Here is a 16,906-nt window from a genome sequence, read left to right as displayed (position 1 = left end):
TCGTTGAAGTAATATGACATCAGCATAGTTAACAGCGAAATGTGTAAATAGCGAACAAAACGTTGAGCAGCATTGTTTTTAAATAGAAAACAGCAACGTTACAGTAATAAATATAGGACTAAAGGTGATACTGAAATGTAGCTTATTTACACAAAAGAAGAAAAAACATATTGAAAAAGGAAAAAATACCCACAGTTTGCATCTATATAAACACATGCGCATGCATACATATGCACATATACACATCTCTACAAATTTAGATACACATGTACGATACATAGGGAAAAAATATTCACTGCATGAAACATGCATGCATGCACATATATGCACACATGCACATCTGTACAAACATAGATGCACATGTACAATATATAGGAAAAAATATTCACGGCATGAAACACAACATGAAGCAAAAATGAAGACTGAGCGAGTTAGCTACTAAATTTATGCCGAACATAATGTATATATTTCATTAGAAATTGTTTTTGCTTGTTGCTTAATAATGAAGTACTCATATTGATGATTTTAAAATTATTTGACGTAGTGAATTTAACGTGGGTTTCCCTTTATCTTTGTATCGATTAAGAATTGATGGCAGGTTGTGTTTTAAGGACTGCAGTTTATAAAAGGTACGGAAACGTGGTATTAACCATAAGTCAGTGGAGCGTGTGCGAGGAGTGGAGCGTGGGCGCCAGTGTCGATACGATGCGTAACAGCGGACGTGCGGCCGAGAGAAGTTTGCCCGACATCGAAAGAAGATCGAAATTCTTCCAACAGGCACAGAAGCTGGGAACGCTGGACCGACGTAAGGTTGTCAGCAATGGAGGGAACAAATACATCCGCGGGTGAGGAATCAGACGTGGAAACGGCGCTGATGGTACGGGAACTGGTCCCGTGCGAGTCATCGGGTGCGTCCCGAACTTGTGCGTCTTCGAGGGGCTCCACTCTGCCGAGACATTCCCCTCGCACCAACGTAACAATGTGCGGGGATGGGTTGGTAACAAAAATAGCGGTGCTGCCCTGCGTGACTTGCACGGTCGCGAAAGGTACCACCAACCCTTTCCTAGTGCAAACGCGGTCAGATGGCGAAAGGAGTGCAATTGTGTCGCAGAGACCGGCGCAGTAAACTGGCACAGCCGTCGACGAGTTTCGAGGAACTTTGGTATCGTCTTTTACGAGGGTCTTGGTGAATGCCGAGGGACTGTCTGCCGGCGTCAAATGTGAGAACGGTGAGAGTTCGAGGGCGGCTGGTGCGCAGTGAATTATGGCGTCGTGGCGGGAGAGAAAATCCCATCCCAGGATGACGTCGTGGGAGCATGCAGCAATTATGATGAACTCGACGTCGTACAGAACGTCCTGAATGACGACGCGAGAAGTGCATGCTGCTGTAGGCCTATACTCTGGGAGCTGGCGGTACGGAGGGACATCCCAGAAAGTGGCGTCGTCACTTTTCGAAGTAAGCGGCTAAGTTTTGCGTCCATAATGGATACGGCGGCTCCAGTGTCGACAAGGGCAGACGCGCGAACACCGTCCACAAACACGTCTATGACATTCGATGGACTTCGCTGAGGGCTTTTACAGTTCGATAGCGTCGCAGCCCTTGCCTCGTGGACTGCGACGACTAGTTTTCCTGCTCTCGTGCGACAGAACGTGGCCGCATTGGTGACAGTGAGCGACGGCGTGGAGACGGAGAGCGGCGAGTGGATGGAGCTGGGCGTGACGTCGGCGACATAGGCGGGTCGTAGAATGCACGGCTGGATTGGCTGGTGGTGGTTGACGCGACTCGAGGCGGCTGCACGCGATGGCAGTAACGGGCCACGTGACCGGCATAACCGCATGCAAAGCAGATGGGCCGATTGTCGGGTGTGCGCCATCGGTTCGCCGGCACAGGTCCCGCCCACGTCGCAGGATGCGATTGACGGGGAGGCTGCTGAAATGACTGCAAGGTGGGTTGCAGTCGGGGCCTAGGGATGACGGCAGCATACGGAGCCGGCACGCCCGCTTCGAAGGACGGAGGTCTAGCGGCGGCTTCGGCGTAACTCCACGGTGCAGCCGCAGGGATTGCCTGGTGCGTCCTGGCGACAACCTGAGCGTAACTCTGTGGCGCAGGAGCCGGAGGTGGCTGGTGGTACTCAGGCATCACCTCCGCGATTTCCTGCTCAAACGCTCGGCGGATGGGAGGAAGAAGGGTCGTCGACTACTGTTGAACGTGCGGCGGGTGGGCGAAGGCCAGGAGAGAGAACTGGCGTGCGATTTCCTCGCGCACGAATGCCTTCATTTCTGCAAGCAGCGTGGCCTGGTCAGGTATGGCCGCCAAGCCAGCAAGCTCTTCGTCGCGTGATGGAGAGCGACGGGTCATCGAACGTTGCCGGCGGAGCTCCTCGTAGCTCTGGCACAGTGTTATGACCTCGGCCACGGTGGAAGGGTTTTTAGCGAGCAACATGGTGAAGGCATCGTCGTCAATGCCCTTCATAATGTTCCGGATCTTGTCAGACTCGGACATGGTGCCGTTGGCTTTCTTACACAAGTCTAGGACGTCTTCGATATAACTGGTGAAAGATTCACCGGCTTGCTCAGCTCGTTCGCGTAAGCGCTGTTCTGCTTGCAGCTTACGAACTGCAGGGCGGCCAAAAACGTTGATGACTGCGGTCTTGAAATCCGACCAAGTAGCAAAATCGGACGCGTGGTTGTTGTACCACAAGCTTGCTACTCCCGCGAGGTAGAAGACCAAGTTGCTCAACTTGCCTGCTTCGTCCCATTTGTTGGGTACGCTCACGCGCTCGTAAATTGCGAGCCAGTCCTCCACGTCGGTGCCATCGGCGCCAGTGAAGATAGGTGGATCGCGGATGCGTGGGACACCGGGACATGTGGTCGGTGTGGGAGGCGGCGTTTGCTGAGCGGCGTCTTGAGGCATGGTAGATGGCAGAGTACGGGAACGAAGCTCCAGGGGCATTGAATGGGAGCACAGCACTCTCCACCAATTTGTTAAGCGGTTTATTGGACGGCACTCGGCGACAATGCACTATGGCGACAGTCAAGGCAGAAGCACGGGCTCCGAGCGCGAGCGGCGTTTAGAAGAGGACGACCCACGAGGAGCCGCTGGAGAGCGCAACCGTTAAGCAGTACCAATTACTTCGCCACAGATGGATGGATGGATGGATGGATGGATGGATGGATGGATGAATGAATGAATGAATGAATGGATGGATGGATGGATGGATGGATGGATGGATGGATGGATGGATGGATGGATGGATGGATGGATGGATGGATGGATGGATGGATGGATGGATGGATGGACGGATGGATGGATAGATGGATTGATGGATAAATGGACAGGTGGATGGATGGATGGAGAGATGGATGGACGGTCACATGGATGGCTGGATGGATGGATAAATGGATAGGTGGATGGATGGACGGATAGATGGATTTATGGATGCGCGGATCGATGGATGGATGGATGGATTGATGGATCGATGGATGGATGGATGGATGGATGGATGGATGGATGGATGGATGGATGGATGGATGGATGGATGGATGGATGGATGGATGGATGGACGGATGGATGGATCCATGGATCCATGGATGGATCCATGGATCATTATACCTATATCGTTAAGTAGCGCATTTTTGATGCGGGCAAAAGGAATAGGAAGGACAGGACACTCGCTACACTCGCAAGTGAATTTATTGCAGGAAATATTCTTCAATATATATGCACCCAAGCGCCCTCGAGCGACAGAAAAATGAATCAACCCTCAATATAAACTTATCAAAGACCAAATTTTGTGCACACTCTAGTGGTAGGATAACCGATGCACGTGTAAAGATGAACCTACAGTCCATGTATTCTTATCTAGGACCAAACTTCTGCGCATACTCAAGCAACACAAAAAAACAAAACTTAATGAAACTTGTGCAGCTTATACACTTTTAAAAAATGATATACAATCTAGGGTTGTTGCAACATGTTCCACTAGAAATCTACACTCGCTTAAAACGGAAATAGGAGACAAGAACGATGGCGTAACAGAAGCAACACTACAACTTAAAGCCCTTTCAGGAAGGTGGCTTCCCGATGACTTAATGAAACTGATGATTGACTAACGCAGGAATCTTTTCTTTTGTTAATGTGAAACACTTAGTTGGTTAGTTGGTTCCCATCATGGAAAACCACGGAGGTGTCATCAGGCAGCGGCAAGCAGCCACGTTGAGAACAGTGCCCCTTTATGTGGGCATGAATGTTTTTCTAAGGCCCTCTCATGCTTTGACAGCCTGGTGTTCAGACTCCGACCCGTTTGGCCGATGTATACTTTCCCACAAGATAGGGGCAAACAATATACACCGGATAATTTACAACTCACAAAATCTGTTCTGTGATTTATCGTGCATCTGTTGGTATTAGTTTTTTTCTGCTGACGTAAGCTTGCGGTCTAATCTGGCACATATTTTACCAAGCTTGTTGGGTGCCGAGAACACTACTTGCAGGAAGACATTACCCCTCAAACCCTGGTGTCCTGGAGTCCAGATGAGGACGTAACAGTCTGCATTCGCTCATGCCTGAGAAACGAGCGGACAGGCATCTACACCAGAAACGCGAATGCAGTTTTTACTGGAAATCTGTCGCCATATGAATATTAGGAATCTACTAATTTTACTGGTTTTTCTGATTTACGCAGAACTACAGATGTCTTTTATCGCCCCCAGCACACGGTTCGTTTTGGTGCGCGGCGTCTTCGCAGTGAAAGGGGAGACGAGCGCGCGGCAGGAAGAGGTCTGCGTGTGAAGCAGTGTTGTGGAATGGGTGCCTCCCTTCCATTCCGGAAAATTATAACTTGCCGCATTTCCATTCCTTTCAATTCCTTGGAATGAAAAGACTTATCCCAGTCCCACTCCGGGAATGGCCGGGCAGCTCAATTCCGTTCCTGTAATTCCTCAACGTAAGAAAGGCACCCTGACAGTTTTATCGAGTTAAGAATGAACGCCCCATAAAGCTGATGTCATCAGATGCATTAAGAACTGCAAAAGTACGCAAAACACGTTACCAACGTCGAGGGATAGTAGCTTGGTGACATATCTCGTGCTGTACAACCACCCTACTAATTCCCATAGGGGCAGTTCCCCGCTACCTATAGTATTTGCATGGACAGCATGTTTGAACGAATGGTGACGTAATTTAATATTGTTTAAGCTTGAATGTGTTAATGTTGAATGACCACATAGCGTATTTTTATGCTGACAAAAGAAAGTATTCAAGAAGACTAAGCAGTTTTGCCACGTGTCTGGAGCGGTCGGGAATATGGAGAAAACTAAGATTTGGTTATTGGGGAACAAAAGCCTCTAGATGTGCAGGTATTAGTTGGAACAGTGCACCGCTCGGCCAAATTGTGCCTTTGCATCGAATACGGAACACTGGGCCGCACTGCTCGTCTGCACTCCCGCTTGTCAAGCGCGCCTCGCAAGCATGGATGGGGTGAGGAGAACTTTCTGTGTTCGCCTGTGCGCGGGTATGCAATGTCTTCCTTGTCACAAAGGTTATTTACGTGTGTCAGGTACTAAAGTGCTCGTGAGATAAAGGTCAGGCTGTGCGGATAGTATCCGCCGCTTTCGTGTGGGGGTATCAATGGGAACCAACGCGAAGGGGTAGCTTGTTGCTCCCTTCAGTATCTGCTGGGATAATGTATTTGTTTGTACACCAACTTATGCCTCAGTTTGTAGTAGGCGCGTTGCTTATATATGTACATTGCTTGTAATTAGCCAAGCCGTTCTTCAAATACTGCTTTATTGTTAAAATCGAGGCTCTGACTTACTAATGTCTGAAGTTTCAAAAACAGCGCGTAGACAAAAACGTGCTCTATTTTCGGGAAAAGACGTAATTCCATTCCCATTCCATTCCGTGCAAAAGGCGCTTAATTCCATTCAGATTCCATTCCTCCAAGCGTTGTCCCTATTCGATTCCGGGGTCGCGAAAATGTGGAATGATTCCGGAGTCATTCCAGTTCCGGGGTGGCAACTCCGCAACACTGGTGTGAAGCGTGCGTCGAGCACGGCCATTGCATCCCGCAGCAACGGTCGCGAAGTCGTGAAATGCGGCGCTTGGAGGTTCCGAAATGCTGAATCAGCTGGGCCTACTGGTCGTTTCTCGTATATTCTCTCCACCGACGGTCGTTACGTAAAATGTGAGGCGTTTTTTTTTTCTTTTTTTCTTAAAGAGCCAAATGCACTTTAACTGAAACTGAGAAAAACGCACTTTTTTGCTACTCCAATATGGTCGGGCCTGCTCCAACAATTTTTTCCCAGTGTGTTCCTGTCTCCTAAATAAGTCAAATCTGTCTTGCAGCTAAAATCTATATAGCCCACTATCGTCGGTATTCAGGAGTAAACTTTGTATTTGGCTCTTAAAGATTGGAACATTTCATTTGGGCTTAAATTACCTCATAAAATAAGTCCATAAAACGATTCGAATGTACGGTATAGCAATATTTTGCGATAAAATTAACATCGTCCTTGTGCTTCGGTCTGTGCCGTCCTTGAAGAGCGAGTGGTCCACGACTAGACTTGAAGAGCGAGTGGTCCATCCTGACAAAAGGCGCACTATTCTGGATTGTCGGCAGCGTTTTCTTGTTATTGGCATCTATTGAAGGCCTTGAAAAATGCTCCAGCTCTTCTTCGGAGCTTGTTCTATGCCGCGCCGTTTCGGATAACTTCTTCAAGGAATAGATCGGTACCCAATATTTTCATTTCATATATCTTTTACTTCAAATATATCGTCTTCGAGCGAAACAAGGACACGATACTGCAGTGCTTAACTCGAAAAGAAACGCTAAGAGGCAAAAAGAAGTAGGAAAGTTAGCCTCTTACTCTTTATATTCGAGTTTTGCTCTACAACATCATGTCCATCAGTAAGTGCCAAATCACCCTAGAAAAGCTAATTGTGAAACGTAAACACGATAGCAAAGCGACGAGGACACAAATCAAACAGATTGGATGATACCATGTTGGTTGTTTTGGTCAGGATTGTTGACGCAGCGCTGGTTTAATGAATGTGGCTCAGTTTGATTAAAACAGATGCAGCATTTGGCTTATTTTTGATTGGAAACTGCTTTTTTGAGTTCACGTTACCATCAGGAAAGGGCGCATTTCGATTCCAACTGCTTTAGAGGTTAAAGGTACTTAGGCGCGCCTTACGCTCCCGTGAAATTTAGCACTTTCGGTTTCTGCATTTGGCTCTTCTTGAAAAAAAAACGCCACATATGTCGCAAACAGAACATACGGAACATACCTTTTAAGGTGATATAGTCTTAGATGTTTACACCAAACGCGTCAATTTGCCAGTGTTCCGGACCGGCGGAGTCAACACCAGTGATGGAAACAATCACCACGTGATGACGTTAACATATGACGCCATCACGACCTCACAGATCGCCAAAATTTGTTACGTCATGGCGACGTCATCACATGACATCACAGCTTCGTCAAAGGTGGGCCGATCACGGAGGCAATGAAAAACCAGGTGAGGTGCCTCCGATCCTGGAGGCAGTGGAAAACCACGTTAGGCGCAGAATGCTTTCAGAGGGTGGCGGGGCAGTATCAACGCGACTGACAAGAAAGAGATGGCTTTCGCCTTCCAGTCGTCTTAGGTCAGTGCATAAGAGACCCTGCGATTTTTAGATGCGAAGCAGCTTTTGCTCGGCGCTGTGTCCGTCGTTGGTGGTGGCGTCCGCGCTCCACTGCGCATGCGCCTACTCTCATTCCCACTCTCCTCCTTTACGCAGGTGTTCGGTCGCCTTCCCTCCTCTCCTCCCCCGCGCTACAGCCGTGGCGCAGCATCTCCTCCCACGTGATGCAGCCGCGACGCAGACAAATACAGCCTGTAACCCACTCTCTCCTCTCCATCCCCCATTTCATGTGTATATAAGCGCGCGCGCTCGATCGGCTTCCGTCATTCTCGCTTCGCTCCCGTTCGGATGAGCTGTAACGTCAACGTCGACGCCACTCGTTCACTCGGCGCTAACGGAAAGCAACGCACAAACACGACGTAATGATAACACAAAGACTAAATAAAAACCTCACACACTAACGAAAACGCCGAGTGAACGTAACGGAAACTCGGTGTGCGCCTCCAATGATGCTTCGCATCCCCTCATGGTTCCCTTCAGTGGGAGACGGTGTAATTTATTTGGCGTCCGCATGAGTCCAGAACATAAAGATGGCTACCAGACTCCTTTGGTCGAACGCGCTCGCGAGCTCGTCGGCATAAAGCTCCTCTTCTTCTTATAGAAAGCAGGAAATTTAACACGCTGATCACCACGCATCCACTGTTGCAACTTGCGTTATCTAAACAAAAAATTCCCACAATCTACTTTTGGAGTCGTCTAAGTGACGAGTAAGCGCACAGTTTTATCGTAGGTAGTGGCATTTGCTTAGCACGTAACTTTCGGACTGAATCGGCGGTAATTTTATTCCTCCTAAAGTTCGTCAGGATCTGGAACGGTCCCACGGAATGCGCATCTCACTACCACCAAAATTAGAGTTCGGCATTAAATTTTTGGAAAGCCTATTTTTTTTCTGGTGTGTGCAATCCTCTATGTCGTCTTTATGCCTTGTCATAGAGAGGGCCTTTGTTCCACCGCTGCGCAAATTCTACGAAGCCTTCATACAAAGTGTTTTCCTTTTACATTCTTAGCATATTCTTATTATTCAGATAGATTCAAATTCTGCAACTGTGGGCGTTTGGCGCAATGGTTCAGCGTGACTCACCGGCATTCTTGTAAAATTTAAATACTAAGAAGGCTCAGCGACAGATCCCATGCCACATCGTTGTACCGATGTCCAAATATATACGAGTACTACATGGATTTATAGGTAACTCCTCCTTTGAGCTTTGTTGTAACATGCGCATACGTTGGGCCTATCCCAGGCTATCCATACTTTCAACGCGGAAGGACAACTGCATAGCGACAGTTTTTAAATGTGGACATCTGCCTCCCATAATGTATTTGAATGTATTTTTGCCATTCAGGCATAATTCTTAATGTGTATATGTGTATCATATGTGTGCAGTAAGGCCTGTGTTGTGTTGTCTGCAATTAATGAAGATTTAGTGATGCGCCGTGCAGCTAGAAATCGCAATGTTTTCCATCCCATCTGTAAAACTCAAATTGTGTGTGTGTCTCAGAACCCCTATATCTATTTCGTTTCTGAAAAAAGTTTGCAGATGCTTGTGATAGCATGAGTTTGACTGGCTGAAGTAGTTAGGTGTGTTCTACAGCCGTACTAGTGTTGTTTTCTGTGCCGGAAACACCACAAAGGTGCCATCTTCTTGAACGAGTATACCTACCCACATACACGAAAAAAGTTTGTCAAGTACAAGAGAAAAAGCATTTATTTACAACAAATTCTCGCCAAAAGTGACCATAACAAGAGGTGTGGCAAAGCACAGTAAAGCTATATTAAAAGCTGAAAACGTAAAAGCCACAGAAAAAAAATCAAATTCACCGGGAACTCTCACGGGATGCAACATCGCTCGCATTCTTTTGCCCTTGAGTTGCACAACTGCAAAAAACATGCCTTGGTATTTTAAAACACGGCCAGGAATAAAAATATACTGGCGAGAGTCTTGCTGCCAAACATCACTGAACGACTAATTGCTCGTCGCTTGAGCAGCAGAGAAGATTCACGGCTTTTCAACATTCTTCAACGTGGTCTGTGTCACTGCAAAGAGATAAGAAAAGCATTATTTAACGTGACTTGATGCTAGCGGAGTCACAAGCATAAATTCAAATCCAAACAGGATGCAAATGAGTAGAACGCGTTGGTGTACTACAAAATTGTCTGGCGCAACCTGCTATGAAGTATCTGTAGCAACATAGCAAAGGCATTACTGGAACATGTCAGACGTATTTGCATACAGTACCATGCTGCCTGAAGGCAAAATATTCTATACTAAGGAACCGCACTAAGGAACCGTGCTGATTTGAAGGGTTGCTAACACTGTCCAATAAATGCAAAAAGAACTTTTGCGTAGGTTGAGCGCCTACAAACATGCCATTTTTATCGCAAGAGTGAAAATTATTGAGCAGAGCTGATGTGTACCATGCGTGTGTTAAAGAAGCGTAGCGCCTGCGCAACAACTACATCTATACTGCGGGAGTATTATTAAAAGCATCCCTCATATCCATCATTCGTCTCCATCTGGACTACAGTAAATGTTGACATCACTTACATAGAGAGAAACGAACATTCATCAACTTCCAAGTTGCGAATTCTCACATCGGATGCGAATAAATGGTAACGAGAATATTTTACTCATCGAAATTTTTAATATTTGCACAATATTTCCAATCTGCTTATTTATTACCGATATGCTTTATCTGGTCTTCCAAAAACACCTCATAGCAAGCTATGCGATGACTAACTGGTAACTAGGATGTGAACACAGTTTTATTTCCCCTTCAGCGGTGGGATGTACATTTGCATGTATATCAGCTAGTTTCATCATGCACCGCATTACTTGACGTGCACAGTTGTACATGCTTCCCAAGTGGACAGCTAGCGCTCATTTAACTTCATTTTGCTGCGCACTGCTGCAGAGGATCACTCTGCCAAAGACACTATCATGTTCAATGAGTTCTTTGATGTGCCACGTTCTGGAAGCAACGCCTCAAGCATAATGTTTGTGCACCCAGAACAGATAACAAGGTGCCCTTGCATTTCAAGCCCAAAACTTAATTATTTTTAACAGAAAAAGAACATGACTGACTTCACTATAAATTGATCTTTAATAACTAATTACAATTACTGAAATTGCACAAATCTACATATAAAATAGAATATAGAGTGCCGCAGAACCAAGTAGCGTAAGTTTGATAATTTTACAGACAGTCAATCATAATTTCCACCTGAAGGGGATGTAGACAGTGAAAATAGCTTCTCACTATCCCAACAGTATTCTACACTCGATTCGGCTTCGAAAGTAACTGATCGCTAAACCTTGAAAATAGCATATCAAGAGTCCTAAATTCCCTTATAAGACAAGGCCATCAACAGCCTGTTAGTGCCACCGGGTTTCTGCTACTCCTGTGCAAATGACAAATCATCAAGGATGTCTGATAGCATCACCATCTCTACTCTCACTGACTGCCATTCCCTCAGCCTAGTAATTGTTGAGCAATTACACTAACGAAGGGTGGTATCCTTCAATGATCACTCTTAAAACTAAATTGCCCTCCTGAGATTTTGTGCAACTCTGCAACAGATGCATCAAGAGTGCAATTAAAAATGTTCCTGGCATAAAGGGTCAGCTTGACAGTGCCGGAAATGCTGTCAGCCATCTACACCAATGTATTCATAATAATTGCTGGGGTTTTACGTGGCAGTACCACGATATGGTTTTGAGGCACGCCCTGGTGGAGAGCTCCGGAAATTTCGACTACCTGGGGTTCTTCAACGTGCACCAAAATTTAAGTACACGGGTCTTTAGCATTCTCACCTCTATCAAAAATGCGACCGCCGCGGCCTGAATCGAACCCGCGACTGTCGGGTCCACTGTGGCAGCTTTTTAGCACTTTTTAATCATCATGAGCGATGTATCGGGGCAGAGTTTTACAAATTTTCGTCAGTGATACAGTTGAATCCACATATGAATTTGCGTACAGTGAAACCTCGGTGATACGATCACGGCTTATACGAATTTCGGGGTGATACGAATTTTTCTTTGGTCTCGGCCAAGGCCCATTGGCCTGCAATGTAATGAGTACGGTTGTTTCGAACAGATTTTCACCCCACGACGTTTGATACGAAGGTACGCTACCGCGCAGGTACGAAGAGCTGCTATCCGCGCTGTCGCGGAAGACGCTCCAAGCACGTGCGGGCGCAGAAACGCAACCGCGGGCATACGCGCCGCGCCGCCAATTGGTCAGAATCACGGTGTAAGAAAAAAATGTGGTTGATCCCTCTGATATAGGAATCGGTATAGAACACGAAAGTGAAACAGTTGGCACATAAGCGGAAGTCTCGGAAAGACTCGCGACCGGGATACATTGTCCGGAGACAGTGCATTGCACGCGCCGGAGCATCCAGCAAATCACAGGTGAACCACAGGCGTTCGCAAACCGTGCAGGCGAAACCGAACGGGTTGTCACTGAATTGTTTGGTGAACTCGCGGTCCGCTGCAGCGAAGGGTGCATGATTTGCGGGTCGTGGACCATCCTGTGGGTGTGCTGGGCATCCTGCGTCGTATTGTCGAGCAGCGTCCCGCTGGCGGGTCGCTTCGGCGAAGGTACGATCATCTCGGTCTTGGTTCGGTGTGTGTCGCGATGCGCTCAACTTCAGGAAAGCGAGAGGCAGAGTTCTCAACTTGAGCCGTGAACGCGCGAAGGCCTCCCGCTCCCCCCTGGCGTGTCCATCGCTGCACCAAACTCACTTGCGCGACGTTAGCTCGCCGACGTCGTTGTCTTTCGACGGCGCTTAATGCCGCAGTTCTCGTAGTCGGTGCCATCACACTCGTATCAGTAGACAGTGGAGACAGTTGGTGCATATGAAAGCTGCACTACCTTGCACACGCTAGCACAACGCGAAAGACGAAGCACGTAACTGACACACTAATACAACGCCAAAGACAGAGCACGCAACTGAGTCGTCACCGAGTCAAATCAGCGCGTATAGCGCGTCGCAGTTGCAGCCTCCGCGATCAACTTCAGAAACATTTTCAGAGCGAAATGCGGAGGGCACGCTCCGCTGTGCTGAGTAGGGCGAACGCCACCTAGGTGGCGTTGGTAGTGCTTCTTGATGCCAGAGTCCCTTCGAATGCTGGCATCGAGGCGTCGTAGTGCTGAGACCACCGAAGCGTTCACTGTCGGTGCGCGTTAGTGTCATAATGCAGTACTTCTCTTTTCTGCTCGTAGGCGGCGGCACCGCCCCGAGCAAGAGCGCAGGTACACGGAGGAGTGTTAGATATATAAGGCGCGTCTGTGTGGCTCTCTGCAAATGCGTTTGTGGCATCATCGGCTTCTAGCCGAGGTACTGCTCAGGCTGCTGCCAGTAGTAATGAATACCGCACCGTACTTCCACGTCTGCCAACCGGTAAGCTCGTCACCGACTCTGTATTTCTTCACGCTGACTTAGCCGGCCGCCCCTATCGAGTTCAAGACTTCAGAGATGCCCTACGGAATGCTATCGACCTGAAGGAGATAAGTTCAATTGGACAGTTCCAGATGTCGCATGTCTGGATGGTTACCTGCAAGTCAGCGTTAGCAAAGGCCAAACTCGTTGCACTCAGTGAAGTGATGGTTAAAAACCGCCGCTGCATCGTCATAGACCCGGAGCCGGCAGAGGTCAAGATGAAGCTCTTGTGGCTTCCAGAACGATTGGAGGACATCTACATACGTGAAGCACTTCAACCTTTCGGAAAGGTGACTTCAGTAAGCAGAGAAAGTTGGCGTGTAGCGGACATGGAGGACATGAAGACCCTTAACCGTGACGTTGTGCTCTCCTTAGCCGATGGAGTCACTGTTGCGGAAATTCCACATGTGCTTACTGTCTGCGGCGTACAGAGTCTTCTATTGATTCCTGGGAGGCCACCTCTGTGCCTCCGTTGCAATAGAGTTGGTCACATACGTCGGCATTGCCGGACGCCTCGTTGTGAAAACTGTCGCCGTTTTGGACATTCTGCGGATGAGTGTGTGGTGTCTTATGCCGATAAGCTAAGGCACCGAACCCGGCCTCAAGAGGATGCCGTTAAAGAGCACATAATGGATGCTACGGAGGTCATTGATGCGAAAGGTGACCTTCCAACAGTTAACGCTATGGACATAAGCACAATGAATACGTCGGTACCAACAGACACGTCAACAACCAGTGTTACGTTATCCGAGAGCACCTCCGTGTCCGAGAGATGCGAGGCAACTGCGTGTCGGAGTGAGAAGCAGCCACTATGTGCTGATGTGTCGTCTCTGAACGTCAAGTCAGCCAACAACGAGGACATCACGGCAGATGCTGTCGTCGCTACGAGCAGTGCTCCTGACCAGCGACAGAGCCAAGGTAATGCTCCCGTATCTGCTCTTGAGGTGTCCACTAAAATGGACACAGCAGTTCCCAAACGCCGCGCCTCCTACGCATCTGTGTCCTCTGAGGAAAATGACATCAGCGTGCCAAAGCAATCACGTGGTCGGCGACCGTCTCAACACAAAGAAAAGCATCGACGATCAAGGTCCAGACGGCCTGGTGGCAGTGCAAGGGAGGTTTCTCCCTCACCCTCCACGCCTGACAGCTTGGAATAGAAAAGCGGTGTGTAGTCACCATGGCGTCCATGCAGCTCACCTTCGCGACCTTAAATCTACGAGGGCTTAGGTCTCGGCAGAAGCAAATGCAACTTCGTCGGCTGCTTACAGGCAAGCGTTTCGACTTTGTCGCAGTTCAGGAGACAAAGCTTGAGAGTGATGACGAGACTGAAAGGGCCCTGAGGCTCTTTCAGCATGATTATAACATATGTGTGTCACATTCTATGGGTTTGTCGGCAGGTTGTCTTTTGTTACTTAAGAATAATCTCCCTTATTCCGCCTTCAGCTATGAGGTTGACACTGAAGGACGGTTTATATGTTGTGATTTTGTGCTGCATGGTGCTGCATGGCGTTTGGTGAATATTTATGCATTTAATGACATAGGTAGACGAGTTGCTTTCTTTGAAAGTATGGCTCCCCTGCTAGATTGTGATAGAGAGACAGTGCTTATGGGCGACTTTAACTGTGTTTGTGATGATAATGACCGTGTAGGGCAAAGTTCTCGCAAGGATAAGAGTGGAGAGGTGTTGGCTGAGATTACTGAAATTGCGGGACTTGTGGATATTGGAGCCTCCCACAGAGGGAGTTGTTCGTACACGCACATTCAAGGACTTTCTCATGCACGTCTCGATAGAATTTACATCTCTTCAACCATTCTTTCGCGTGGGTGGTCATGTGTTACTGAACCGGTATCGTTTTCAGACCATTGCATCGTCATTGCTCAACTAGGAAAAAATTCCAATGTAAAGTTCCGTCCTCGTTGGGCTCTTTGGAAATTTAATTCCACCCTTTTAAGCGACAAAGCATTTACTACTGAGGTGTGATGACCACTTGTTTTAACGCTGATTTACCTTTATTTGCTGCATGGGAGTTGTTCAAGCAAGAGGTGCGCGCACTCGCTATAGAACAAAGTTCTGTAAAATCGTTCTATAAGAAAAACGAAGAAAAGATGCTAGAGAATAGCCTCAGAAGCCTTTATGAGATAGAGTGTGAAGCACCTGGTTCATGTGTTGAAGAAATTGCTAGTATCAAATGTGAAATTCAACATTTTGATGCAGAACGCTACAGAGGTGCGCGTATTCGCTGGCGCAATAATCGAGCACTAAATTCCGAGAAACCAACTCGTCAGGCTCTGCTTGACGAGCATCGAAACGCAATGTCAAAAATGATATGGGAAGTATACTCTAATGGTACTCTGGTGACCAATCCAGATGATATCATGGCAGAATTTGAGAACAACTACCGAACATTGTTTAGTGCTAGTACTTCTGCTCAGAATGTTCAACTTCTCGATCAATTCGTGTCCCTCATTAAGCCATTAACAGATGAAGATTGTTCACTTGTAAGCGGCCCTGTTACTCAGAAAGAGCTAGAACTTGCCATCGATCAATTGCCTTTATCGAAAACGCCAGGTCCTGATGGACTATCAGGTGAATTTTATAAGGCATTTAAGGGACGTCTATGTCCCATTCTAATGAGAATTTTCACAGAGGCGTTAGAGATCGAGGCTTTTCCACAGTCTTTCACAAAAAGTCACACAATTTTGATTCCAAAGAGTGCTGATAAAGAAAAATTACGTCATGCTGATGGTTACAGGCCCATAACGTTATGTAACGTAGACTATAAGATTTTTGCCAAGATTTTAGCTAATAGGTTGCAGTTTGTAATGTCGATTGTTGTTGGACCCCATCAAACATGTGGACTGAAAGGCCGTTCTATACAGACTAACATCCACATCGCTCGTACTATTCTAGATTTTTGCTCAAATTCTTTTGACCAACTTGCATTACTGCAAGTTGACCTCGCAAAGGCATTTGGTCGTGTTTCTCACTCGTTTCTGTTTTCCCTTTTACAGCAAGCTAATGTGGGCTCAATACTGTTAAAAGGAGTGAAACTTTGTTATAATAATTGCTCTACCCGCCTAATAGTGAACGGTCATCTCTCGCAGCCTATATCTATCAGCTCTTCTGTTAAGCAGGGATGTCCTATGTCGCCGCTCCTTTTTTCTCTATACTTAGAACCGATATGCTTGCATATTATTCAGTCTCACAATATTCATGGCTTCAGAGTGCTAGAGAATGAAGTTAAAGTTTTAGCATATGCAGATGACATTGCCTTTTTTTGTACTGACAAACCCAGTATTGAAAGGATTGTTGATGCAGTAGAGCAATTTGGTAGCGTCTCAGGCGCACAGGTAAACTATTCTAAGAGTTCAGGTTTGTGGTTTGGGTCATGGGGATCTACACCTGATCAGTTTGCCGGTATTGAGTGGTCTGTGGTGCCACCAAAATATCTTGGTGTTCCACTAAGTGCACACAAGTCAAGCGCACAGTACTGGAAAGATAGGGTGGCAGGCCTTGAGCGTTATGCTAAATCTTTTATACCACATAACCTTTCCATTTTCGGTAAAGCGGAAACGTGCAACAAGTTTTTGGCTACAAAACTTTTCTATGTACTACAAGTGCTGCATTGTGCTAGAGCGCATATTCAGAGCTTTCATCGTAAATTTGCAACATTTATATGGTCATCAACATATAAATCCATGAGACGAGACAATCTATTCAGACCAGTTAGTGCAGGTGGGCTAGGTCTAGTACATCTGTACATGTGGCAAATTGTAT

The 16,906-nt window shown here is 47.1% G+C and overlaps 2 protein-coding genes across 2 annotated transcripts in view; one reads left to right on the top strand and one right to left on the bottom strand.

Moving 5' to 3' along the window:
- Window positions 1–9,373: 9,373 nt before the first annotated feature.
- Window positions 9,374–16,906, bottom strand: part of LOC119374292 (transcriptional regulatory protein AlgP) — a 33,399-nt gene continuing 25,866 nt past the window's right edge. Inside the window, exon 7 of the mRNA XM_037644369.1 lies at window positions 9,374–9,720. The gene's annotated coding sequence lies outside the window, so the exon portion shown is untranslated. The remainder of the gene's footprint in view (window positions 9,721–16,906) is intronic.
- On the top strand, window positions 13,206–14,285 carry LOC119375393 (uncharacterized). Its single transcript, XM_037645573.2, has one exon. The coding sequence runs from the start codon at window positions 13,221–13,223 to the stop codon at window positions 14,283–14,285; it is 1,065 nt and encodes a 354-aa protein (XP_037501501.2). The 5' UTR covers window positions 13,206–13,220.

Source organism: Rhipicephalus sanguineus, chromosome 11 (genome assembly GCF_013339695.2).
Source record: "Rhipicephalus sanguineus isolate Rsan-2018 chromosome 11, BIME_Rsan_1.4, whole genome shotgun sequence".
NCBI lineage: Eukaryota > Metazoa > Arthropoda > Arachnida > Ixodida > Ixodidae > Rhipicephalus > Rhipicephalus sanguineus.
The sequence above is the reverse complement of the archived record's forward strand: the minus strand, read 5'-3'. Positions and strand labels throughout refer to the sequence as shown.